This window comes from Capra hircus (assembly GCF_001704415.2).
Source record: "Capra hircus breed San Clemente chromosome X unlocalized genomic scaffold, ASM170441v1, whole genome shotgun sequence".
Classification (NCBI taxonomy): Eukaryota; Metazoa; Chordata; class Mammalia; order Artiodactyla; family Bovidae; genus Capra; species Capra hircus.
Window position 1 is genome coordinate 45,393,001 of NW_017189517.1, and position 26,379 is coordinate 45,419,379.

General features: G+C 38.0%; 1 protein-coding gene across 1 annotated transcript in view; it reads right to left on the reverse strand.

The window, feature by feature from the left end:
* Window positions 1-26,379, reverse strand: part of DIAPH2 (diaphanous related formin 2) — a gene marked incomplete in the record, with an annotated part of 842,722 nt that overhangs the window by 247,591 nt on the left and 568,752 nt on the right. The window contains 1 exon segment of the mRNA XM_018044114.1: window positions 17,228-17,352. Coding sequence (XP_017899603.1) covers window positions 17,228-17,352 — 125 coding nt within the window.

The window sequence follows — 26,379 nt, forward strand, 5'->3', positions numbered from 1 at the left end:
AGAGGTGGCAAGAATACACAGAAGAACTGTATAAAGAAGATCTTCATTACCTAGATAATCACTATGGTATGATCACTCACATAGAGCCAGACATCCTGGAATGTGAAGTCAAGTGGGCCTTAGAAAGCATCACTACAAACAAAGCTAGTGGAGGTGATGGAATTCCTATTGAGCTATTTCAAATCTTGAAAGATGATGCTGTGAAAGTGCGGCACTCAATATGCCAAGAAATGTGGAAAACTCAGCAGTGGCCACAGGACTGGAAAAGGTCAGTTTTCATTCCAATCCCAAAGAAAGGCAATCCCAAAGAATGCTCAAACTACTGCACAATTGCACTCATCTCACACGCTAGTGAAGTAATGCTCAAAATTCTCCAAGCCAGGCTTCAGCAATACATGATCCGTGAACTTCCAGATGTTCAAGCTGGTTTTAGAAAAGGCAGCCGAACCAGAGATCTGTACTCTCTAGGTAATCTTATCTAGTCTAATGGCTTTAAACAGCATTTAAGTGCTGGTGGTTTCTAAATTGTTATCTCCAGTTTGGGTCTTTCCCTATAGTTTGGTCTCAAATGTTCAAACATTCTAGGCTTTGCATCTCCAACTGTTTGCCTAACAGTGTCTCAAATTGAACATGAAACCCAACTCTTGATTTACCACTGCCACAACCTTCCTTCTACCTCATCCAATCTCCCTCATCCCTGTAATGGTCATTCAATTGTTTTCAATCCTCAAATGGCTTTCCATCATACAATAAGGTCTTCACTACCTTTTTTCCTTCTGACTTTCACTCTCCCACACTACAAAGAAGCCACCATGGTATTTTTGCTATTCCTTGTGTGGGGGAGAAAATTTTGTCATGCTCAAATATCTATTTAGCAAGTGGATGGATTATTCTGAGCTGAAAGCAATCCAGGAAGATTCAGGAAGAGCCTTTGACCTTTCCCCTAACTGCCTTTAGAACATAGAGGATGTATTCTAGGCAGGGAGCTATCACTATAGATAACTAAGGTATGAACTAGGTATGTAGACAGGGAGGAACCTAGCTAAGTCTGTTGGTTAAAATTCCTCTGTGTCCAACCCTCTCTGCTTGGCCCAGCAAGCATTTGTTTACCACACACTGGCTTTTCCAATTCCATGTCAACTGCCTTCCTTCCCTTTGAAGTTCTACACCACTGCCCCCCACCAATATGATCTTTTGTCTTTAGCTGAAGATGGTATTTAAGGTGAGGGCCTTGGCCATTTTGGACAGTTACTCAGTTTCCTTGGGTTTCTCCCACAGATACATGTTACCAGACTTTTGTTGATTTTTCTCCTGTTAATCTATTATATCTCACGTTAATTTAATTCTTAGACCAGCCAGAAAAAGTAGAAGGGTAGAAGGAACTGCCCGACACTTACATGCTGTAAGCATGCTCATGCTCACAACTTAGAAACACTAGTCCCTTGTGCATGGAAAGTTCTCTCAGTTATTCACAAACTTCATCTCATTTGATTCAAATCTCTGTTTAAATGTCGCTCCTTTATTAGGGTCCCTCCCTTGTTTAAATAAAAAAAAAATCATTCTTAATTCTTTTGCATATCTTTACTTTTCTCATCACATTTGAATCAAATGAGATGAAGTCTGTGAATGAATACATGACTTTGTAATCAGTAAAAATGGTATAACATTATATTAAAATTATCAATACTGGTAAAATGAATCAGAGAGTAAATTAATTCAATATTTATGCATTTAATGTTTGAGTGGAACAAGGATGGATAGACTACATTAGATTAAGACTATAAGAAGGTTTTAGAGCTGAAAAACACATTCGAGATTACCTAATATAATTCCTTTGTACTTAAAATGCATTTAATTGCATAACTTTGAACTGAGTCATTTCATTTCCCTGATTTTCTGGGTTCAGGCTAATTTACTGAAATCTGATACTTTTATTTCCTCTAAAGAAAATGATTATTAAAACACTTTATTTTTAATAATATTAATATTTAAATGTAAAACAATGACTTACTAAGAGGAAAATAGGTAAAAGTCATAAATCTAAAGACTGTTAGATCAGTAGTAGAATTATTAACCTAAGCACATCTTGGCATTTTATGTTATGAAAAAGATAAAGAACAACATATAAACGAGGCAGGGAAAAACAGTGACGCAATATGCCCCATTTGTAGTGTGACAATGTACATTTGAGTTAATAAAGAAATCTTTAATTATCATATTAATAATGTTAATCTCATTACTCTTGGTATTTCACACACATGTACACACACACACACATATGCCTACATATGCACCAACACAAGACTCAAATCAGAAGAACTGCCACGTTTTTATAAACTTATCATTGAAAGATATGACCTTACAATCCAAACTAGATCTTTTGGTAATTAAAAAAACATCATTTTAACACCTAACCTTTCTTCAGGCAGCAGAGTTTCTTCTGTAAGACTAACCCATGGCAGCTGCATTTCATTTTTATTTGAAAAGACTGATCCAGTATTTTTATACCTCTCGATTAAGCTGTTTAAATGAAAAAAGTAAATGTTGAAAATGGAAACCATTGTAGGTAAGCTCTAGGTAAATGAGTAATGGGCAAATCTCTGGTGGTTTGAAAGTTTGGTTTGGATAAATACCTAAATCTATTAGAACCTCTTTAGCTAAAAAATTCTAGCTCCCACAAGGTTAGTAGAGCTTTAGGTTTTTCCACTGAATCTGACACAGCTTTTCAAAAATACCCACATTCAATCCCTAGCCAATAATAAAGGCAACTTTGGGAGAAAAAGTTAAAAGTTCTTGAAATATAAAATGTCTTCAGTATTTGGTTCCATTTGAGAGATTTCTAACTCTCCAACTTTAAAACTCCACTAGAAGTATAAATCCAGCAAGACCATGGACAAGAAACTAGATGTATTAGAATTACTAAGGAGCAAATCATCAAGGTATCAAACTGTCAAATATTTTTAACACCTGCAGATAAACAGGCAGAAGTAAAGGTTCATCTTTGACTCTTCCTTGACTTCTTATCCATCCTTCACATCTCAGCTCAAGCATCACCTTCTCAGGAGAGCTCTCCCTAACTAGGTTGCTGACTGGTATAGCATTATAAATCTCTTTCATGTCACTTGCCATGGTGCTTGAGGAGTTATTTAATGTATATCTCTTCCAGGACACTAAAACCTCCCTGAGGCTATGTCATGTCTTACTATTCCAAGTATCTAGGACAATGTCTGGAACATAGTAAGAATCGCTAAATAAATATTTGTGGAATGAGTAAATCCTCGAAAACATCAACCAGGTGCAAGACAATATAACAGCTTTTGTTATGAAACATGTCAGGATAGACATGAAAACTAAAAGTAAATTATAAGATATAAAATAATAATTTTATACAAATGTAAGCTTTTTATTGCTGTATTACAAATCCAAATTAGAGTGCAGTTAAATTGAATGTGAAAAAATTCATCTGCCCCATTTGATAAACATGTACACAATCTTTCTAATACTGGAAACAATTCTGACTTTAGTCGTTACTTGGTCAATATTTGGCAAGTGGCAAGTATCACCTCATTTTAGCAAATACTATGTGGCGATTGGAAACAGGGACAGAAATATAACTAAAGGTATTTGTCTTTCAGCTCTTTCAGTTCAGTTCAGTTCAGTTCAGTCGCTCAGTCGTGTCCGACTCCTTGCGACCCCATGAATCGCAGCACGCCAGGCCTCCCTGTCCATCACCAACTCCCGGAGTTCACTCAGACTCACGTCCATCGAGTCCGTGATGCCATCCAGCCATCTCATCCTTGGTCGTCCCCTTCTCCTCCTGCCCCAATCCCCCCCAGCATCAGGTCTTTACAACCCACCAAATACTGTTCAACCTCTTCAGACCAGCATTCTTGATTTTTTGGAATTTGAGTTTTTACTAATTTTCCTACAACTAGGAATTACAACTAATTTTCACTACTCTGAGCCAAATGTGTATTTGATATTCTTTTGACACATTTTGGATCTTTACAGATTGAGTCTTTGTTGCTAACTTTGCTGGTATAACTCTCCATGAACCCTTCCCCCAAGTTTTCAGTCAGAAGTGGTCTGAAGTCAGAAGTGGTCAAGATGATGGATGTGAACACTATATAGACTGGAAGTCTTTATGAATGTACTGGGATTTATTTTACAGAGCGATTTTTCCATTTTATATTGTATTTATCATACTCATATTGTCTTATAATATCAGTATATTGTTCATTTTGTTTATAAACTTATATGTTCTGAAATAAAAGGTCTACATTTTAGTTATTTTTATATACCTCACACACCTAATGCTTTGTTCACAAGGCACATTCAGGCATTAAAAGAATGATAATACACATATGGGCAGAAGGGAGATACAAACTTTTGTATACAAAAGGGAGAGCAGAGGGCAAACTGTCTGTGTCAATTATGTACTGATATCTGAATATATAGGCAGACATGTTAAATAATCTAACATATACGCCCACCATATGGCCTCTCAATGCCTATAACCAATTAATTATTTTCAACATGAAATATGAATTTAAGCTATTTAATTTTATAATACAGGATTCAGGACTCATTGAACAAAATAAAGTTTAGTAATAAAAAATCCTATTTGTAAATATAATAAGGCCTATAATGTTTAGTTGATCACTTCAAATCTTAAACTCTGACTCTCCTTCCATCCAACCCAAGAATATCTGCATACAGTCCACTATGGGAGAGTTCTTAGAGTGTAAATCATTTTCATATTTATCTAATCAGACACAACTAGCGAGGGGCTTTTTTTGGGGGGGGTTGTTTAAATAGATATTACATGACTTTCAAAGTCAAAGAGAATTACATCTTGGGTGACCTATGAGAGGACGTAGCAAAATGTTTTTAACTACTACCTCTGCAAAATAGTCTAACATCCTTGAAATACAATGTCAGCAGAGAGCAAATCATGCATTCATTCATTCACCAGACGTGTATTGAGCCCTACTATGTGCCAGGCCCTGGGAGTGCAACAGATGATCAACACAGAACCAACACAGTAAACTTCCTACACACAGAGAGCTTATGTTGCAGTCTTATCTCCTCCATGAAGCTGCTCCAAACCACAACCTTTCCTATCTGGTGAATTCTTAATACATTTTAAACCAATGTTGTAAATAAGCAGGACCTTATGGGGCCTTCCGGTTATAGACCTCCCCTCACCCCCAATGTCCTCTGCCTGCCTCTTGTTTGTAGAAAAGCTATAAGCTTCCCAGGCCTCCCGTGAGTCACAAAAGCCTGGCTCAAGAATTAATGATTGAAATGATGTGACCATATAGCAACAAAAATAGTGATTGGGCCAGGAAAACCGGTAAGAGTTTAAACAGTAAACCCATCACATGGCAGTCCCAGAATCTGTAGTTTCTCCCGGATATAGATAACAGTATCTGAGGCACATTTCTTGAGTTGTTTTACAGATCCTAAAAACCCTTACCAAATGGAAGAGATTAACTACTTGATGACCATGAGCACTTAGCCCCCCAGACCTACTAGGGCAGGAGGATTGCTATGTTAACCCCTGTGACACAGTCATGTTACCTCACTATCAACCAATCAGAGAATTGTGCATGAGTTTATCACATGCCCTGTGATCCCAGTCCCTCACCTGGCCTTTAAAAATGCTTTCCTGAAGCCCATCGGGGAGTTTCAGTGTTGTGAGCATTACCTGCCCCAGACGCCTTGTCTAGTGCCCTGCAGTAAATGTTGCGCTCTCCTTCACCACAACCCAGGGGCAGTCGATTGGCTTTTTGCATATGGGCGAGCAAATCCGAGTTTGGTTCAGAAACAGTGTCACCCAATTAAACTTTATAAAACACCATCCTTTGAATGCTTTATTTCTCATACACATGCTCTTAACTAAATGTTAAGCTTCTTTAGAGCAAACAGTATTTTTTACTTCCTTTTATGGTTCAGTCCCATGGTAATTAATAGTGTTAGGTTCTGGAGTAGCTGCTTAATGAATAGATCTTGATTGACTGATAAAAACATGGAAGGAAACTTATTTTTGAACCTAAAAAAAAATTGTTGGTACATACGGTTCTTAATTATCTGCGTTGAGGGAGATAGTTAATGCAAAACAAAGAATAATATACAAGTCATTTCCATGCGGCTTTGGAATGTATTTTCATACTTAACTTTTCATTTGGGTCTACTGCTTGGCTTGAGAATACATTTCCAACAAAACAATAAAGCTGCCATGTGAATTTCCAACTGTGATCAAAGCTGGAATGCTCTCTCACTACAGGAAAAAGAGGAAGAAATAGTGAAATGGCCTATTGGATTTTCAGCCTGCACTACACTCATTTACAATGAAATCAGCTTGGACTGTTTGTTGCTATCTTCTACTACTTGTACCTCCCTGACTACATGCCTTTTTGAAAGCATTAAACATAGCTGCATGTTACTTTATAGGTGTCCTAAGATTTAGAATATTGCCTTTCACTGAGTATGCGAATATCTTCAAATTCCATTTGTTGCTTCTTTCTCTGTTATACCTAAGTGAAAAAGATAGTAAAAGTCACTCAGTTGTGTCTGACTCTTTGCGACCCCATGGACTGTAGCTTGCCAGGCTCCTCTGCTCATGGAATTTTCCAGGCAAGAATACTGCAGTGGATTGCCATTTCCTCCTTTAATGGATTTTCCCAACAGAGAGATCAAACCAGGGTCTCCTGCATTGCAGGCAGACTCTTTACCCTCTGAGCCACCATGGAAGCCCAAGTGAAAAAGATAGGTATTTGTTTAATCCCAAACATCTGGATACTCCCAGAATAATGAAGTGAAAGCCTCCTGCTTCTTCCATAGGCACTTAACTGCATGGATGTACTTTTCTGTTTCAGTCTTAACATACACATCCCCCACCCCACACACGACTTAGATAAAATGAAGGTGGACAAAAGTAGATCATGGTTGTTTACAAAGAATATTTCCCTTGGGGAAAATAAATTATTTCCCATTTGTGAGGTTTAGAGCAGAATGGTCATTAACACCTTGTATATAGGTTCTTCATTTTACAAAGCATGTTCAAAGTCATTACTATACCTAGTCATAATAACAACATATGTGAGGTGGGCAAGGCAAGCATTATTCTTTCAGCTTTACAAATGGGGAAATAGTGTCTTTCCTAAGTTTACAAAGACCATGGCTAAAACTTAGGTCTATTGATACACATTCAAATGTCTTTTCATTCAAATAGGTTAATAAAAAATGCTTTGCATTTGTACAGCACATTGAAGTTCAAAAATACTTATATATATATGGGGTAAATAAAGTGGACAGAGAGTATTTCTCAAAAGTGTGCAAAATGAAATTGGCTCTCTTTAGGTTTGGAGTCAGGACCATAATATAGAAATCTGGAGATGAGTAACTGAGCAGAGTTGCTGTACACAAATTTGATAATGCCCTAGCTGATATGAAAAATGCTTAACTAAATATTTGCTTTCAATAAAGAGGAGTTGGGATTTTACCTCTTACAACCAATTTCAACTTGGCTCCAAAATCACTGCAGACGGTTACTGCAGCCATGAAATTAAAAGACACTTACTCCTTGGAAGAAAAGTTACGACCAACCTAGATAGCATATTCAAAAGCAGAGACATTACTTTGCCAACAAAGGTCTGTCTAGTCAAGGCTATGGTTTTTCCAGTGGTCATGTATGGATGTGAGAGTTGGACTGTGAAGAAAGCTGAGCGCCGAAGAATTGATGCATTTGAACTGTGGTGTTGGAGAAGACTGTTGAGAGTCCCTTGGACTGCAAGGAGATCCAACCAGTCCATTCTGAAGGAGATCAGCCCTGGGTGTTCTTTGGAAGGAGTGATGCTAAAGCTGAGACTTCAGTACTTTGGCCACCTCATGCGAAGAGTTGACTCATTGGAAAAGACTGATGCTGGGAGGGATTGGGGGCAGGAGGAGAAGGGGACGACCGAGGATGAGATGGCTGGATGGCATCATTGACTCGATGGACATGAGTCTGAGTGAACTCCGGGAGATGGTGATGGACAGGGAGGCCTGGCGTGCTGTGATTCATGGGGTCGCAAAGAGTCGGACACGACTGAGCAACTGAACTGAACTGAACTCATGACTATTCTTACTCAAACATCAACTGGTGACTAGGTAATATTCTGCTTCTCACTGATGAATTTGGGAAAGCTTTTCTATAGTTTCTTTATAATTTTTTCATTCCTTTTCAGTTCTTACCATTGGTGAGTGCCTTAGCTTTAAAGGAGTAGCTGATATGTAATCCTCTCAAGTTGATTATAATTTTAAATACTTGTCTTATGTATGTGTATGTGGATGGATGGATGGATGGATATGTGTGTATCTATATATCCACCATCAAGATTTTGCTGAAAAAGTTCAATGAGGTTTGTTTTGTATATCTTTCCATTTCTAACTTCAGTAATGAATTGGGACAATAATAAGTAATTACCCTATTTCACCTTTGCAAAACAAAGGAGAGTATTATTACATGTTTACTGACTTGCTTTCTTTTCCAGCATATTTTTTATTTCTACCTTATAAAGCTAATTCACTTCCCATATCTCAAAGTTTAAAACCAGAAGAAAAGATCAGGTGCTGTTCAATGAAAAGTTCAGTTTATTTGCTATAATATTCAAAAGTTACCTCAAAAAGATTCTAACTGGAAATAACTGAACGGACATCTAATACAGAAAAAGACACTAATATAATCTGTCTACATTATACAAATAGTGCCTGATTGAGACATTGCTGCAAGAGTATATTAATTGACTCATACTAATGTCACCATCATTGCCTATAAACTGTGTGCATTCAACATACCATGCATTCCTTTCATAATTGATAATAGTTTTAGTAAATTTCAAATAAAAGCAAAAAGAAACAAATGATGGCTACAATATCCAATTTAAGCTCTTTTCCCAGATGAGTCTCTAGTGGGCTGAAAGGGTTTAAGCATCCTTTAACTAAGCAATATGCTCTTTTCTCACCATTAGCATCATGCACCAAATGTCTATCAATTCCCTAAACAAAGTTTGAAAAATGGAGCTCATGGTAATTTCAGGCTGCCATTCAAATAAGCAAGACATTTCAAATAGAAAATGTTTGAGCTGACGGATCTGAAAAACTATATGCTCCACTGAGACAGTTTCTTAGAATGTGATTTTGAAGAGCCAAAGAGATAATTCTTAATACCTGCATTTTAAATCAAAACCTACAGGAATAACAGTGGAAACATGATATACCCCTTTTTCTTTTGTCAAACTGAAGTTATGCCAGGATAACAAGCTGTTTTCTACTTACTTGCTAGAAGGTTATTTAACATTTGTCATTATTACAATGACTTCTAACATATTAAATAAACATTTAGTAGGACATTTTCTATAAAGAACTGTGCTAAGTTTGTCGTACTCAAAGATGAATAAGGATTTCTGTCTCAAAAGATTTTATAACCCAGTGTACAAAACACATACACACAAGCAGAGTATAGGCAAGTCAGTAAGTACAATAATCAGAATATTAAAATGCTATGAGAACACAAGGGACAAGGACATTAATTATGTTTGCTATGATTGAGGAAGACTTTGTGGAGGATATGGTCTAAGTGAATAGTTAATTTTTAAATTAATTGGCAAACCTTACGAAAATATTTTTTTTCCTCTGAAGCAACACAGAGATTCACAGTCAACAAATGTGAATTTCATCTCAGATTTATGAAGCTTTCTGACCTTAGAGGCAGCATGATACCATGGTTACAAGCACGAGGCTTAGAGTCTGAAGCTTGGAGTCTGAAGGAGCAAAACTTACTTGAATCCTGGCTTTCATTAAATGTCAGACTTGAAATATACATGATCTTGCACAGGTTTGAACCTTTGAACCTCTATAGCTTCAATCCTCACATATTTAAAATGGGGTTAATCATAGTACCTACCATATAGCAAAAAGCAAAGGAGAAAAGGAAAGATATAAGCATCTGAATGCAGAGTTCCAAAGAATAGCAAGGAGAGATAAAGCCTTACTCAGTGATCAAAGCAAAGAAACAGAGGAAAATAACAGAATGGGAAAGACTAGAGATCTCTTCAAGAAAATTAGAGATACCAAGGTAACATTTCATGCAAAGATGGGCTCGATAAAGGACAGAAATGGTATGGACCTAACAGAAGCAGAAGAGGTGGCAAGAATACACAGAAGAACTGTACAAAAAAGATCTTCATGACCCAGATGATCACAATCGTGTGATCACTCACCTAGAGCCAGACATCCTGGAATGTGAAGTCAACTGGGCCTTAGAAAGCATCGCTACAAACAAAGCTAGTGGAGGTGATGGAATTCCAGTTGAGCTATTTCAAATCCTGAAAGATGATGCTGTGAAAGTGCTGCACTCAATACACCAGCAAATTTGGAAAACTCAGCAGTGGCCAAAGGACTGGAAAAGGTCAGTTTTCATTCCAATCCCAAAGAAAGGCAATCCCAAAGAATGCTCAAACTACCACACAATTGCACTCATCTCACATGCTAGTAAAGTAATGCTCAAAATTCTCCAAGCCAGGCTTCAGCAATACATGAACCATGAACTTCCAGATGTTCAAGCTGGTTTAGAAAAGGCAGAGGAACCAGAGATCAAATTGCCAACATCCACTGGATCATCAAAAAAGCGAGAGTTCCAGAAAAAAACATCTATTTCTGCTTTATTGACTATGCCAAAGGCTTTGACTGTGTGCATCACAAGAAACTGTGGAAAATTCTGAAAGAGATGGGAATACCAGACCACCTGACCTGCCTCTTGAGAAACCTATATGCTGGTTAAGAAGCAACAGTTAGAACTGGACATGGAACAACAGACTGGTTTCAAATAGGAAAAGGAGTATGTCAAGGCTGTATATTGTCACCTTGCTTATTTAATTTATATGCAGAGTACATCATGAGAAATGCTGGGCTGGATGAAGCAGAAGCTGGAATCAAGATTGCCAGGAGAAATATCAGTAACCTCAGATATGGAGATGATACCACCCTTATGGCAGAAAGCGAAGAGGAACTAAAAAGTCTCTTGATGAAAGGGAAAGAGAATGAAAACGTTGGCTTAAAGTGCAACATTCAGAAAATGAAGATCATGGCATCTGGTCCCATCAGTTCATGGGAAATAGATGGGGAAACAGTGGAAACAGTGTCAGACTTTATTTTTCTGGGCTCCAAAATCACTGCAGATGGTGACTGCAGCCATGGAATTAAAAGACGCTTACTCCTTGGAAGGAAAGTTATGACCAACCTAGACAGTATATTCAAAAGCAGACACTACTTGGCCAACAAAGGTCCATCTAGTCAAGACTATGGTTTTTCCAGTGGTCATGCATGGATGTGAGAGTTGGACTGTGAAGAAAGCTGAGCGCAGAATTGACGCTTTTGAACTGTGGTGCTGGAGAATACTCTTGAGAGTCTCTTAGACTGCACGGAGATCCAACCAGTCCATTCTAAATGAGATCAGTCCACGGTGTTCACTGGAAGGACTGATGCTGAAGCTGAAGCTCCAGTACTCTGGCCACCTCATGTGAAGAGTTGACTCATTGGAAAAGACTGTGATGCTGGGAGGGATTGGGGGCAGGAGGAGAAGGGGACGACAGAGGATGAGATGGCTGGACGGCATCACTGACTCGATGGACATGAGTTTGGGTGGACTCCAGGTGTTGGTGATGGACAGGGAGACCTAGCGTGCTGCGATTCATGGGACTGCAAAGAGGCAGACACGTCTGAGCAACTGAACTGACTGACTGACTGACCGTATAGTATTGCCTTGGAGATCAGTTGAGATTGTATGAAAGTGAAAGTGAAAGCTGCTCAGTCCTGTTCGAGACTCCATGGAATGTGCAGTCCATGGAATTCTCTAGGCCAGAATACTGGAGTGAGTAGCCTTTCTCTTCTCCAGGGGATCTTCCCAACTCAGGGATCAAATTGCGGTCTCCTGCACTGCAGGTGGATTCTTTACCAGCTGAGCCACAAGACACCTATATATTCTTAGCACTGTGTCTGGCACTTGGCATTCACTAAACCGTTGCTATTATCTATATTTTACTATCATTTTTATTGTTATTACTATAAGTGATTATACCTTCTATTGCAAATTACTGTGCAAATAATTGAAGTTAAATACACACACACACACAAACTTGCTTTCACTGCCAAGGGCCTGGGTTCAATCCCTGGTCAGAGAACTAAGATCCCACAAGCTGTGTGACACAACCAAAATAAATAAATAAATAAACTTCCAAAATATGATGAACAGGGCATATTTCAAAGAATGCTAACAATCTTCCTTTTTTAAAAAAAAGCAGTCTTTCCCCACTATTACTGACCATGTTCCCATGGTTACTCTCTCTCTTTTTCTTTCTTTCTTTTTTTTTAATCCTAGGCCTTCTCTCCCTGAGCAGTCTCACGAAAACCAGTTTTGCTTTGAACTTCCAAATTTGCTGAGTTTGAGACCGGCAGGCAATTGAATCTGTGAACTTCTCTGTAGTCTAGCCTAAAGCTCTTGATATTTCAGGAGCTAGAAAACAGCCAAGATTAGTACATTCATACTAGGGGAAAAAGCCTTGCTGTTGAGGTTTCTGTTTTTTTTTTTTTTTTTTTTTTTTTATGGGCATTTACTTTACAAAGTATGAATCACCCTCTCTCTTACACCTGTTACTGGTAAGTTCTCAAAGGTGACTAATATTGCTGAGGTTGAATAATAATCGTGTGAGTTTTTCATCTTTTCAAAAATTATTCACTTAATAAAGAAGAGTGGAAGAAAAACTGACATAGCTGCAGTGCAGTAGAGACCCTAAATCTATTCTGAATTGTCTGGTCAGGGCAGTGTGGTTCTTTCAGAAGTTGATTTTTAAACACTTCAAATGACTCTCTCTTCTACTATGAGGAAAGCCGAGGAGTTGATAGTGAGCTGACAGAATGTTAATATCATTAACATTCTGTCAGCTCCTCTTGTCAATGTGTTAATGGTGCCCCTGTTATTCAGTCCTCCCTGCCCTCTGGTTGGTGAAATGATTTAGCCAGCAGTCAATCAAAAAGCTAAGCTGATTTGGGGCAATAGACAGCTCTGCCACTGACAAAATCTATGTGAGCAAATGTGGTAAGAAATTTGTCAACAGGATATAAGCAGTAAGCTCAACACTGTGGGTAATGTGCTTTTTACACAGCTGAAGACTGGACCACAACATATATTTTAAACTCTAAGGAGCCCTCTTTTAAGAATGGGTTTTCCCACAGGAAAAAGCAAGCAGCAGTAAGTAAAAGTGATGCATGGATTTAAAAGAAAGAAAGAAAAACTCTTGCATACTCATGTAATTGATCAAAAGACAAAAGCTGAAAAACTTGGAATCCACATATAATGTCAAGTTCAAGAGATGGGTCTCAGGATCGACAAGCAGACCACTCACAGGGCTCCCTCTCACCTCTCTTAAGCATAGGTTATTTTTCAAAACTTTGAAACCCACAGTGATTCTGACCCTCATCTCACCAATTTTTGCAACAAGTGCCAAAACACAAAGACTACCAAATTCCTGGTCATCTTCAAAAAGGGATGACCTGCTGAGACTAATAACTTTAAAACAATGAAGCTATGACAAATTAATGTATGGGTTGTTGAAGTTATTCTGAGACAACTTGAGCTCATCATGGTAACACAGGGACAACTGTGAACAATTTCATCAACAGACATGGAAAATACTCATTTAATGAATAGGAACCTTTTTTAAAGGCTCAAGAGGATAAAATTGAGCAGTATCTGATACATGGTAAACATTCAGCTAATGAGTGAACATTGCCATTTTTATTACTTACTAAAAAAAGAATATAGATTCTATTTGAATTCACTGACCAAACAATTGAACCTAAAACTTCCAGTATTATTATGATGAGCATATTGACATGAAGAATACAAAGCACTTTGCTTTAAAAAAAAAATAACAACAGCAAATTTCCCAACATGGTATCTAGATTTTTGAAGCATGTGTATTTTAAAATATGTGGTGCTATTATATCCAATAATATACTATATATATAATATATTATATAATATATCCAGTAATATATTATATCCAATATATCCAGACCATCCCTTTTCATCCTAGAAGCTCCCTACTATGATTTATGAGAGAATTTTCTCTATTTCCCTCTGCTTTACAGTCTTATAAAATTAATCTTGCTTCGTTTACTCTTTCCACCTTTTTAAAAAAATTTAGAACAAGCAAACAATTTGGGGTAGAGAAAGAGAGTCAGAGGTGACAAGCTTCATTCTAAAGCCACTGACTATTGTTTAGGAGGCAGGAAATGGCCTGGCTTACTCCATTCATAGAAGAGGTTTCATTACTTTTTTTTTTTTTTTGACATTTACTTTTAAAAGATTTGGGTTATCCTTTCTAACTGATTACACTTTACATTCTCTAAAAAGGTGATTCAAAGTTACTCAACATCCCGTGAAGATGTATATGAAGAAAAGTTTTATAACTACAAGCACAGCTAACTACTCTTTCAACAATATCCCTTTTGGTGTGTTAAGTAAAAGGAGGATCTTGGATTAGATGACCTCCATTGTCTCTAGCTATATTATTCTGTGATTTAATACATACTTATTGAATGCCTTCACGTTGTAGGTGCTGCACATCGGGGTGGACATATCGGAATTTACATGCTGGACATGACCTTGGCCATTAGGCCAGCAAGACAGAGAAGTGAATCAATACCAGACTGTCAGCAAATTGTAGTCAACTTTTCTACCTTGTGCACTGTTGTATTTTCATGACTGGGTAACGCCAAGCATATTTTTATGAATTCCATCAATAATGTGAAAGAACAAGGGTGAACATGGGGTGCTGTGGGACGTAGACCAACCTAGAGATTTGGTGAAGATTCAACCTACATATTCATTTGCCTTCTGGCCATCATGCCACTGCTGCTAACCATAGCATGGATCCCTCCTAAAAGTCTAGAGTGGCACTGCTATGCAGTTCTGAACTCACAGGCCTTATACAGAGGTTACTGTTTAAGTAAAGGTAAGATTACCTTCATTTCAGAGAATACTACCCACATACTCAATTTAAAGGGCCACTGACCTAAAGTCAATTAATTTATTGGCAGGGGACAGAAACAGTGGAAAGATCATCCAGTACAAAGAATCCTACACTAAAAATAGGATCATGGTTCTAATTTTAAAAACTGAATCAAGTATTCCACAAGGAAATATCCTTCACTTTTGAAATTACCAAAACAATAGAAAAAAATTAAGTACGCACTGAAATTCATATAACATATATACATATGATGATTAGACCTTGTTTGCCATTTTCTAGAAGATCCAACCTCTCAGTGGTTGTCCAAGGGGTCTTCCTAAGCAAGAATAATTTCAGTACAATTTTACCATTGTAATTTATTAATTTGGAGTTTTTAATCAACTCCAACCAAAACATAGAGTCAATAGTCTACTTTTTCTCTAAAATAAATTGCTATATATTTCATTTTTTTTCTAATATAATATCCAAAGTAATGGCTACATATATTTTAATATAGTTTTCAATCCCCATGTAGACAGTCACACTTTGGTGCCACTTAAATGAAGAATAACCATTCATCCATAACATACAGATACAGAAGGCTCTGGATTTTCATTCTAAAGCACTTAATTACCTGCATAAAGAGAGAAATAAAATAGAATCCAGGCCAAGTTCATGAGGGCTTGAAATTACTTTTCTTTTTCGAAATGAGCAACAAAGATTCCTCAATGTTGCATGCTGTTGTGTGGCCATATGCCAACTGTAGAAGAAAATGTTAAAAAGAAAAAAGGGATCAGGAATTAAACAAAGATATGTAAGGCAAGAAACAAAATCAAAAGGTGAAAACTGTAGGCAGTGCTTCCAACCACAAGACAATATAGCAAATTTGAAAGAAAAATATAATCAGCAACAAAGTTAAATCTTCATATTAAATATTTCAATGTGGGCAGCTATGTAATTAAAGGTTATTTTTGAGGATTTCCTGCCTCCAATCTCCCACAAACATATGTTCCTAATATTCTTATTTACATAAGTACTCAGCATCACTAAAGGACCACACAGAATACAGCATTAATTTATGAACCAAACATTGAAAACGAAACAAAAAAATTTTTTTCACATAAATATAAAATGCCATTCTCAAGTAATTCAAGTTCAGGACCATAACTTCCAAGCTGGGCAGGAAAGAAAGCATATGAGAAGAAAAAGGCAATAGATTTAACCTTGAAACAAGGTGACTGCCATATAGTTGTTGAAATAATTTACTTATTATCAGATAAAGAATTTACAGTATTTATTCCCCCTAGAGATATAAAATGGTGAATCAATCTGCAGTTCAAGATATTTATTTAAACCCAGAGGAAGAGGATATGACTTTAACTTTTGAAAAACAAAATAGAAAAAAAATCAGGTCTAATATAGTTTATCTTTAGATACCAGATTTAACATTAAACAGTTCAAGCTAGATATCATTTCTCAAGTTTTCCTTTCATATAATTCTGTAATTTATATGAATATACTGTATGTAAAATAGGGATTTAAAAACTTTCATGTAGCAGGCAATGCTTAATGTTATACAGATAGCTATTACAATTTACTAAAATACACAAGCTACTGATCAATTCATCTATCCATCCATCCATGCATCCATTTTATTCTTCATAACCTTTCAGTCTACTGATATCAGTTATCCTCTGATTGCCCTTGAAAATGTACGTGTCCCCTCAGAAAATACCTGCACATACACAAAGAGAACAAGAAGAACAAAAAAGAACTCTGACAAAAAATTTCTTTTATTGATCATTTCCTTTACGCAACTGGTTATATAAGGAGAGTCTTTGTTTTGTTTTAGGTCTTATCAAACTTCATAAGACTTACCTTGCATATCTTGTAGGCCTTCAGAGGAAACTCTTCTTTGAGAAATGGCATTTTTCTTATATAATCGTTCCCTTGCCTACTCTATGATTCAAAATGTCACGAACTAAAATTTATGCTGCTAATATAAAAACAGCCTATACACAAATCCATTCGAACCATGCGAATAGAATGGTAAGTTTAGAACTAACCACAGGGTAAATAGATATTTGGATAGACAGAGACACACACACAGACACACACACACACAGACACACACACAGAAACTAACAAATAAAATGCTTCAAAAAGGATATTGTCATCTTTTCCACAAACTTATCATGTGGATTTTCTGTTTTGGGGAACTGCTTGATGTCGCGTTCCAGATGAACAATTTGTTGTTCCATTGCTGCAAGGTTGCTCTTGAGAATTTGAGCTGAAACTAAAGAACAATGTGCAAAATGTTTAGAACACTTTACCAGGTGTTCCACAAAACACCCAAAAGAAAACCATGCCAGTTCAAACATTGTCTTTAATGTGGAGAATAGTTTCATGAAACCAACTCACATTTTTCTCAATTATTGCTCATAAAATGTCTGCTCTCCATGAAAGAAGTTTTGAAAATGTATGATATAATATAGCAAATCACCATGTTTAATATGGGAATGTCATTTTATTCAGCCATTAGCTCAAATGAATCCATTTCTATTTAAATTTACTGATGGACTTCCTAATATTTCATTCTTTAAAATCTAATGTGAAGATTAAAGAGAAACTAGGGTTCAAAGAGATCCTATCTATTTAATGCATGTTCTCGGCTATGTAAATGATTAAATGTTAAATTACATAAAAGGATCAAATATTTTTCATTGGTGAAAGATCTTGATTCTTGTAAACCAATATCTATGGTTTAAATTCCTGAGTTTAGTACTTTTCATACTCAGAGACAAGAAAAATAACTGTTGATGTGAAGAATTTAGAGCAAACCATAGTGAATACATATGCGCACACACACCCACAAAGCTTCAGTGAGCCCTCAAACGGGTTCATTAGCTGCCTGAATTACTCCTAATATTTTTTGCGCTTTTCTTTTTCTCTCCCCATTGACAACCAATAATTTTAAATATTATATTGAAAGCGCTCTTAAATATGTGCACACTTTCCAGATCTCTCAGGATGCCTTCTTTTCACAGAGCTACCTTTTTTTTTCAAAGCTTATACTATTTTACAGATACTCTATTACTCCATGACTGCCAATTATGTATGAAGACAATTCTATCAATATCAACAGTATTTGACAGAGTTCTAGTTGAAAAGATAAGGTAAGTATTAAAATTTGATAGGTAGCCCACGACATTGATTTTTAAATCCAGGTTTCTGAAACACAGTTCTTTTCATTAAAGGACCATGAAACAGAAATAGAATAATATTACAATTCTTTTTTTTTTTAAGTAAATTGCAGTCTCATTCAGAGGCATATTAGAATTACAATGAATAATTCAAGAGACTGACAAAAATCAACCCCCTGGCAAATTTCAGCCAGTCTTCTGATACAGATTCATCATGCTGACATACACACCTATATAACTCAATGAGGAGAAATTGCTTAAATATACTTGGAAGTTCAAGAGAGTGAAAATCAAATAACAACACTAAAGACAAATTATTTTTTTCCTATTAATCTGTCAGTACAAATAGCTAGGTCCAATTTATTTCCATTTGTTTAGATCTGACAAACCTGGAGATTATTCTTTACTGGAGAAGTCAAAGAGTTTTGCCCTGCCAAAAACGTGCTAACGGCTCAGTAATCATTGCTTGCTTTATTTAAAGGATGAATTTACTGTGAAGAAAACCATTCTCTCTGAGTTTAAAGCTGAATTTTTCCACTTCAGTTTTTCCAGGAGATTCTTGCTAATTATTCAAAAGGCTTTCCATTCCCACTCACTTGATGGAAAGCTGAAGATATGAAATTGACAAGTTGTTTATGTCATTTAGGCTACATGGAAGAAACAAACTCATGATAACTTTCTGCAATAAACAAAATGTGCCCAGAGGCAAAGTTTATATCGCAATGGTAATCCCAATAGTCAAAAGGGGATGATCTGAGGACTGTTCTGATTGTTCAATAAAGAAACAGCCTAATCAAGTTGCTATACACACAAACGTATAGATAACTCAAATAACAAGAGACATTATTTTTAATTCAGTGAAATTGCTTTTACCCTAAAGTTGAATTCTGAATAAAACAATATTTTCTAGACATCTGTCTGCCTCAATTTCACATGTCAAATCCTTAGACCTCTATAAATCCCCCTAGAGCTCTAGTCCAAATTCTCTAACATTTATAGACACTTCTATGTGTTTAACTGAGCTTCCACATGTCACCTTTTGTTTTAAGTGAGAGGGTTTTTTTTTGGCTTTGTGTACATAAACACAGAGTCTCTGTTCTAAACTGTCATGCTACTTAATAGTAAGATCCCTAACTAACGCTTTGCTTTTCCCTCAGGAACGTACAGGAACGCCGCTCAGTCGTGTCCGACTCTTTGTAGCCCCATGGACTGTAGCCTACCAGGCTCCTCTGTCCATGGGATTTTCCAGGCAATAGTAGCGGAGTGGACTGCCATTTCCTTCTCCAGCGGATCTTCCTGACCCAGGGATCGAACCCGGGTCTCCCACATTGTAGACAGATGTTTTACCATCTGAGCCACCATAATGGCTTTGCTTTTCCCTCAGTACTTATCATATACTGTACCCAGTGAATGTTTGTTGAATGAATATGTATACTTCAATGAGTTTTGAATTGGATTTAAATGTATGCCCACTTCTGCAAATGGATGCGTATGTAGAAGTTAGATAAAACAAAAGTAATCAGAAGTTAGAATATTAATTATTAAATGAAAATGAAAAGGAAGTAGGAAGCTGAAGTCTATCTAATATACAGAGGAGGCAGGGTTGCAGGATATGCTTAAATAAAGGGGAAAGTGAAAAACTGAGATAAGGAAGAGAAGTAAGGGATACCTTTTCCTAAGCTGCTCTGTCTTCCCCCTGTAATAAACTATTAATATTATGCTGGAACAAAAGAAAATAAAATACTAGAGATGTGAGAATCCAAGAATTTTAGCACACCTGCAAATTTATAGCTGCATTAAAGAAAAAATACCATTATATAAAATATATCTCCTTAAATTGTTAGAATTATGGTATCTTAGACTTGGAAGTGATATTAAAGGAGATATGGACCAGCCCCCTCAAGGTTTAAAAGCTCAGATTACACAGCATCATTGTTAGCCTTCCAAAATAGAAACAGACTCACAGACATAGAGAGCAGACTTGTGTTTACCAGGGGGCAGAGAGAACGGGGGTGGCAAGGCCTGGGAGTTTGGGATCAGCAGATGTAAACTATTACACAGAGAATGAGTAAACAATAAGGTCCTACTGTATAGTACAAGGAACTATATTCAATATCCTGTGATAAACCATAATGGAAAATAATATACGTATAACAATCTGCTTCACGGGGCTTTCCAGCTGGCGTTAGTAGAAAAGAACTCCGCTGTCAATGTAGGAGAGATAAGAGATGCGGGTTTGATTCCTGGGTTAGGAAGATTCCCTGAAGGAGGAAATGGCAACCCACTCCAGTATTCTTGCCTGGAGAATCCCATGGACAGAGGAGCCTGGCAGATTACAGTCCACAGGGTCACAAAGAGTTGGACATGACTGAAGCGACTTAGCATGCATGCATGAATCAACTTTGCTGTACTGCAGAAATTAACACAATGCTGTAAATCAACTAAAGTTCAATAAAATTTACTAAATAAATAAATAGACAGACAATCTCCATTCCCAGAAAACAGAGCCTATGACAAAGCTTGCGTGTAACAGCTTTATCGGTGGTGGGGCTAAATCCCATTAAAACAGGCATGAGGGAAAAGAGAAGAAAGCAGATACAAGAGAGGATGTTATTGAACTGGCTATACCTTTATAGAAACTACAGCTGCTTGCTTAGTGTCTCAGGTTGTCTCCATCAGGGCCACTTAATGGGTATGTGAACCATGAAGTCACATGGGGTCCCATGCTTAAAGTGCCCTGTTCTTCGTTTAAGGTTTTATTGTCAGCACTTTGAACTTCTTAGTAATTTTTCAAACTAGGCTTTGCAATTTCATTTTGCACTGGGCTCCCCAATCATGAAGTCAGTCTTGGCCTCTGCATAAGACAAATAAAGCAACTTCAATTTGAAAGAGTTGGTTAAAGGAGGTGAAAAGTTGACTTGGTGCTCCTTCTCATTTCTTATCCTCTCATTGGTGAAATTCTATTTCAAGAGATGTGAACTTCCAGGTCTGGCTGAGGAGCAAGAAAAGTGGCCCCGGATTGGAGAGAGGGCCTTGGCATAGAAGGGATACCCAGTGAATTTACAGAGGATTCACTCTATCCCTGAATGCCTTATTTCCTTTTTGACAGTTGATACAATTAGAAAAACTCTACTTGCTTATAATCAAAATCAGCATACTTGAAGTCTTCTTACCCATTAGTTCTCATTTTGCCTTAAAGCAACATTGCTTAAGTATACTTCCTATTTTATAGGAAAGATGTCCCTTGCATCTTCTTAATCTGCCAAGGTTACAAACATCCAGTTCCTTCAACCAGTCCTCCTAAGGTATAAGGGTTAGTAATCACTTATGCTCCTAATCAATAACTAACATTTATTGAGTATTTACTATGTGTTAAATATTAACTATGCCAAAGCCTTTGACTGTGTGGATCACAATAAACTGTGGAAAATTCTGAAAGAGATGCTAATAACAGACCACCTGACCTGCCTCTTGTGAAACCTATATGCAGGTCAGGAAGCAACAGTTAGAACTGGACATGGAACAACAGACTGGTTCCAACAGGAAAAGGAGTACATCAAGGCTGTATATTGACACCCTGCTTATTTAACTTATATGCAGAGTACATCATGAGAAACGCTGGACTGGAAGAAATACAAGCTGGAATAAAGACTGCCAGGAGAAATATCAATAACCTCAGATATGCAGATGACACCACCCTTATGGCAGAAAGTGAAGAGGAACTAAAAAGCCTCTTGATGAAAGTGAAAGAGGAGAGTGAAAAAGTTGGCTTAAAGCTCAACATTCAGAAAACAAAGATCATGGCATCCGGTCCCATCACTTCATGGGAAATAGATGGGGAAACAGTGGAAACAGTGTCAGACTTTATTTTTGGGGGGCTCCAAAATCACTGCAGATGGTGACTGCAGCCATGAAATTAAAAGACACTTACTGCTTGGAAGAAAAGTTATGACCAACCTAGATAGCATATTCAAAAGCAGAGACATTACTTTGCCAACAAAGACCCGTCTAGTCAAGGCTATGGTTTTTCCTGTGGTCACGTATGGATGTGAGTGTTGGACTGTGAAGAAAGCTGAGTGCCGAAGAATTGATGCTTTTGAACTGTGGTGTTGGAGAAGACTCTTGAGAGTCCCTTGGACTGCAAGGAGATCCAACCAGTCCATTCTAAATGAGATCAGCCCTGGGTGTTCTTTTCAAGGACTGATGCTAAAGCTGAAACTCCAGTACTGTGGCCACCTCATGTGAAGAGCTGACTCATTGGAAAAGACTCTGATGCTGGGAGGGATTGGGGGCAGGAGGAGAAGGGGACGACAGAGGATGAGATGGCTGGATGGCATCACCGTCTCGATGGACGTGAGTTTGAGTGAACTCCGGGAGTTGGTGATGGACAGGGAGGCCTGGTGTGCTGCGTTTCATGGAGTTGCAAAGAGTCAGACACGACTGAGTGACTGAACTGAACTGAAATGAAATATTATCTCCTGTTCAAAGATCATGGCCCTGTCATGATGAAGGGGCTTGTATAACTCAATGAAGCTATGAGCCATACCATGCACGGCCACCAAGGATGGATGGGTCATAGCAAAGATTTCTGGAGGAAAAAAAAAGTGGTCCACTAGATGAGGAAATTGCAACCCACTCCAGTATTCTTACAGAGAGAACGCCATGAACAGTAAGAAAAGGCAAAAAGATATAATACCAGAAGATGAGTCCCCCAGGTTGGAAGGTGTCTGATATGCTACTGGCAAAGAGCAGAGAGCAAATACTGATACCTCCAGAAAAAATGAAGCGGCTGAGCCAAAGTGGAAACAACAGACAGTTGTGGATGGGCCTGGTGGTGAAAGTAAAGTTCAGTGCTGTAAAGAATAATAGTGTACTGGAACCTGGAAGTTAAGTCCATGAATTAAGGTAAATTGGACATGGTCAAGAAGGAGATGGCAAGATTGAACATAGACATCTTGAGGAATCAATGAACTAAAATGTACGGGGATGGGAAAATTTAACTTGGATGACCATTATATCTACTACTGTGGGAAAGGATCTTTCAGGAAAAAAAAAAAAAAAAAAGAGCAGCCCTCATAGCCAACAAAAGAGTCTGAAATTCAGTACTCGGGGGCAGCCTCAAAAACAACAGAATGGTCTCCATTCAACATCACAGTAATCCAAGTCTATGCCACAAGAACTGATGCTGAATGAGCTTAAGTTGACTGTTTCTATAAAGACCTATAACACCTTCTAGTGAAGTTGCTCAGTTGTGTCCAATTCTTTGCAACCCCGTGGACTATAGCCTACCAGGATCGTCTGTCCACGGGATTCTTCAGGCAAGAATACTGGAGTGGGTTGCTATTTCCTTCTCTGGGGGATCTTCCAGTCCCAGGGATTAAAGCCGAGTTCCCACATTGCACTCAGACACTTTACCCTCTGAGCCACCAGGGAAGACCAATACCGTCTAGAACTAACACCAAAAAAAGTTTATTCTCCATCATAGGGGATTGGAATGCCAAAGTAGGAAGTCAAGAGATACCTGGAATAACAGGCAAGTTTGGTCTTGAAATATAAAATGAAGCAGGACAAAGGCTAACAGAGTTTTGTCAAGAGAACACACTGGTCATAGCAAACACCTTTTTCCAAAACAAAAGTGATGACAGCACACATGGATACTACCAGATGGACAATACCAAAATCAGATTAATCATGTCCTTTGCAGCTGAAGATGTAGAAGCACTATACAGTCAGCAAAAACAAGACCTGGAGCTGACTTATTGCAAAATAAGCTCCTTATTGCAAAATTCTGGCTTAAATGGAAGAAAAGAGGGAAAACTACTAGCCCATTCAGGTATTCAGTTCAGTCGCTCAGTCGTGTCCGACTTGACCCCATGAATCGCAGCACGTCAGGCCTCCCTGTCCATCACCAACTCCCGGATTTCACTCAGACTTGTGTCCATCGAGTCAGTGATGCCATCCAGCCATCTCATCCTCGGTCGTCCCCTTTTCCTCCTGCCCCCAATCCCTCCCAGCATCAGAGTCTTTTCCAATGAGTCAACTCTTCGCATGAGGTGGCCAAAGTACTGGAGTTTCAGCTTCAGCATCATTCCTTCCAAAGAAATCCCAGGGTTGACCTCCTTCAGAATGGACTGGTTGGATCTCCTTGCAGTCCAAGGGACTCTCAAGAGTCCTCTCCAACACCACAGTTCAAAAGCATCAATTTTTTGGCGCTCAGCCTTCTTCACAGTCCAACACTCACATCCATACATGACCACAGGAAAAACCATAGCCTTGACTACACGGACCTTAGTCGGCAAAGTAATGTCTCTGCTTTTGAATATGCTATCTAGGTTGGTCATAACTTTTCTTCCAAGGAGTAAGCGTCTTTTAATTTCATGACTGCAGTCACTATCTGCAGATATTTTGGAGCCCCCCAAAATAAAGTCTGACACTGTTTCCACTGTTTCCCCATCTATTTCCCATGAAGTGATGGGACCGGATGCTATGATCTTCGTTTTCTGAATGTTGAGCTCTAAGCCAACTTTTTCACTCTCCACTTTCACTTTCATCAAGAGGCCTTTTAGTTTCTCCTCACTTTCGGCCATAAGGGTGGTGTCATCTGTATATCTGAGGTTATTGATATTTCTCCCGGCAATCTTGATTCCAGCTTGTGCTTCTTCCAGTCCAGCGTTTCTCGTGATGTACTATGCATGTAAGTTGAATAAGCAGGGTGACAATATACAGCCTCGACGTACTCCTTTTCCTATTTGGAACCAGTCTGTCGTTCCATGTCCAGTTCTAACTGCTGCTTCCTGACCGGCATACAGATTTCTCAAGAGGCAGGTTAGGTGGTCTGGTATTTCCATCTCTTTCAGAATTTTCCACAGTTTATTGTGATCCACACAGTCAAAGACTTTGGCATAGTCAATAAAGCAGAAATAGATGTTTTTCTGGAACTCTCTTGCTTTTTCCATGATCCAGCGGATGTTGGCAATTTGATCTCTGGTTCCTCTGCCTTTTCTAAAACCAGCTTAAACATTGGGAAATTCACAGTTCATGTATTGCTTAAGCCTGGCTAGGAGAATTTTGAGCATTACTTTACTAGCATGTGAGACGAGTGCAACTGTGTGATAGTTTGAGCATTCTTTGGCATTGCCTTTCTTTGGGATTGGAATGAAAACTGACCATTTCCAGTCCTGTGGCTACTGCTGAGTTTTCCAAATTTGCTGGCGTATTGAGTGCAGCACTTTCACAGCATCATCTTTCAGGATTTGAAATAGCTCAATAGGAATTCCATCACCTCCACTAGCTTTGTTCGTAGTGATGCTTTCTAAGGCCCACTTGACTTCACATTCCAGGATGTCTGGCTCTAGATGAGTGATCACACCATCGTGATTATCTGGGTCGTGAAGATCTTTTTTGTACAGTTCTTCTGTGTATTCTTGCCACCTCTTCTTAATATCTTCTGCATCTGTAAGGTCCAGATCATTTCTGTCCTTTATCGAGCCCATCTTTGCATGAAATGTTCCCTTGGTATCTCTAATTTTCTTGAAGAGATCTCTAGTCTTTCCCATTCTGTTCTTTTCCTCTATTTCTTTGCATTGATTGCTGAAGAAGGCTTTCTTATCTCTTCTTGCTATTCTCTGGAACTCTGCATTGAGATGCTTATATCTTTCCTTTTCTCCTTTGCTTTTCACCTCTCTTCTTTTCACAGCTATTTGTAAGGCCTCCCCAGACAGCCATTTTGCTTTTTTGCATTTCTTTTCCATGGGGATGGTCTTGATCCCTGTCTCCTGTACAGTGTCACGAACCTCATTCCATAGTTCATCAGGCACTCTATCAGATCTAGTCCCTTAAATCTATTTCTCACTTCCACTGTATAATCATAAGGGATTTGATTTAGGTCATACCTCAATGGTCTAGTGGTTTTCCCTACTTCTTCAATTTAAGTCTGAATTTGGTAATAAGGATTTCATGATTTGAAACACAGTCAGCTCCCGGTCTTGTTTTTATTGACTGTATAGAGCTTGTCCATCTTTAGCTGCATAGAATAGAATCAATCTGATTTCGGTGTTGACCATGTGGTGCTGTCCATGTGTAGAGTCTTCTCTTGTGTTTTTGGAAGAGGGTGTTTGCTA